General features: G+C 43.8%; 1 protein-coding gene across 3 annotated transcripts in view; it reads right to left on the bottom strand.

Annotated features, from left to right (window-relative positions):
- Positions 1-1,176, bottom strand: part of LOC129839710 (voltage-dependent T-type calcium channel subunit alpha-1I-like) — a 73,435-nt gene extending 72,259 nt beyond the window's left edge. For 2 of the 3 annotated variants that reach the window (XM_055907292.1, XM_055907293.1), the window contains exons 1-2: positions 599-1,175; positions 186-325 (exon numbers count right to left, since the gene is read on the bottom strand). In XM_055907292.1, the coding sequence (XP_055763267.1) occupies positions 186-325; positions 599-849 (391 nt within the window). In that variant the 5' untranslated portion in view covers positions 850-1,175. Of the gene's footprint in view, positions 1-185; positions 326-598 lie in introns of all 3 variants that reach the window. The other variant, XM_055907294.1, reaches the window with a different exon arrangement.
- Between the last annotated feature and the right edge of the window lie 641 nt (positions 1,177-1,817).

Below are 1,817 nucleotides of genomic sequence, written 5' to 3'. Positions count from 1 at the left end.
GAATGTCATAACCTTAGAAAACTAGATGGACACCACAAATTCATCTTCTAATGAATCCATTTATTGTTTCCAGTCTGTGTCCTATGAATGTCAAAACCTCCAAACGATGCAACGATATCACCTACTCCCACTCTAGCCCTCCATCTCTCTCTCTCCCTCTCTCTCTCCCCCTCTTCACCACTCACCCTGTCTGTGCTGCCCTCTCCTCTCTCCACCTCCTCCTCCTCCATTCACGTTCGTCTTCTCTCCTCCTTCTCGGCTTCTCCCTGCTCCTTTCACCTCCTTGGGCCTCCCCAACAGTCGATTACAGAGCGCCATGGACCTCCTGTGTATAGAGGCACATTCATGCCAAAACAAATTAAAACATTGAAACATTAAAGGGAAAAGCAATGCACCTGCTGGAGGCCAATGTTGTTTTTGTTCAATGGTTTTATTTTTGTTTGTTTTGTTTTCAAAATTAACATTTTATTTGGGGATGTTCTAGTTATTTCTACTTGACATTCTCATGTTAAGAAGCACATTACATCATATCAAATCAATTACAGAAATAGAAATATTCAAATGTATTTTGGCACGAATGGGCCTCCATACTCCATACCTGCGGGCCTTGCGGAGGACGTGGCAGACCAGCTGGAAGACGGACTCATAGCAGCCTGCCGAGGGCTCAGTCATGCTGGCTAGAGTAGAGGAAGAGTGGGCCTGGGCTCTCTGCTCCTGCATCAGCTGGTGCTCCCGCTGCTTCGTCTCACTGAACTGGGTGGCGATCACCACTAGGCAGAGATTGATCATGAAGAAAGAACCAATCTGTTGGGCAAACAGGAATATACACAGAGTTAGGGACTCCTTCATGAACAGACATGAACATACACAGAGTTAGAGCAGGAGTAAGTGACCACAGACAGAGGTTGACCGTGAAGAAATAACCAATATGTTGGGCGAGCAAATATAAACACAGAGTTAGGGACTCCTTCATGAACAGACATGAACATACACAGAGTTAGAGCAGGAGTAAGTGACCACAGAAAGAGGTTGATAGTGAAGAAATAACCAATATGTTGGGAGAGCAAATATAAACACAGAGTTCGGGACAACCATAATGAAACACAGAGTTAGAGTAGGCGAGGACTGCTTTACTCTCTGAAATAGGTGGTGAACAAACAGAGGTTGATCATAACAAAATAACAAAATAACCTGTCTGGGGGGGGGGGGGGGGGGGGGGGGACAACCGAAAAGTTGAAAAACACAGTTATCCTGTTGAGGCTAGGGGGTGCTGTTGTCACTATTTATGTAAATCGTGTAATTTTTTAAACGGCTTCCTACTAAATTCTTGATCGTACAATATGCATATTATTATTATTATTGGATAGAAAACAGTCTCTGGTTTCTATAGCCGTTGAAATTTTGTCTCTGAGTGGAACAGAACTCATTCTACAGCAATTTCCCTGACATGGAGTCAGATTTCACACATTTTGGCCCCTGAACTGAAGTCAGTTTAAAGGCCACTGTTATTGCTATGAGCATACAGACACTGCTTACGTCTTCCCCTGGATGCCTTTACGTGATGACGATTTGAATGTTATCGATTGCGCAATCACAGCCCCTATAAAACAAAAACACGTGTAGGTAGGAACTCTTTTCCAGATGCGTCATGCGTGCGGTGGACACCGACCTGCACTTTTTCCAAGCACTAGTGAAGCCAGTTATATTTCTCCGGTCATGTTTCTACTCGTTATAGGAGTTAAAAACATCATAAGGTAGTTAATTTAACCTGTTGGGGATGGGGGCGCTGTTTAGACTATTTATGCTAATGTGGCTAA

This window comes from Salvelinus fontinalis, chromosome 40, assembly GCF_029448725.1.
Source record: "Salvelinus fontinalis isolate EN_2023a chromosome 40, ASM2944872v1, whole genome shotgun sequence".
Classification (NCBI taxonomy): Eukaryota; Metazoa; Chordata; class Actinopteri; order Salmoniformes; family Salmonidae; genus Salvelinus; species Salvelinus fontinalis.
This window is presented reverse-complemented; position numbering and strand designations above follow the sequence as displayed.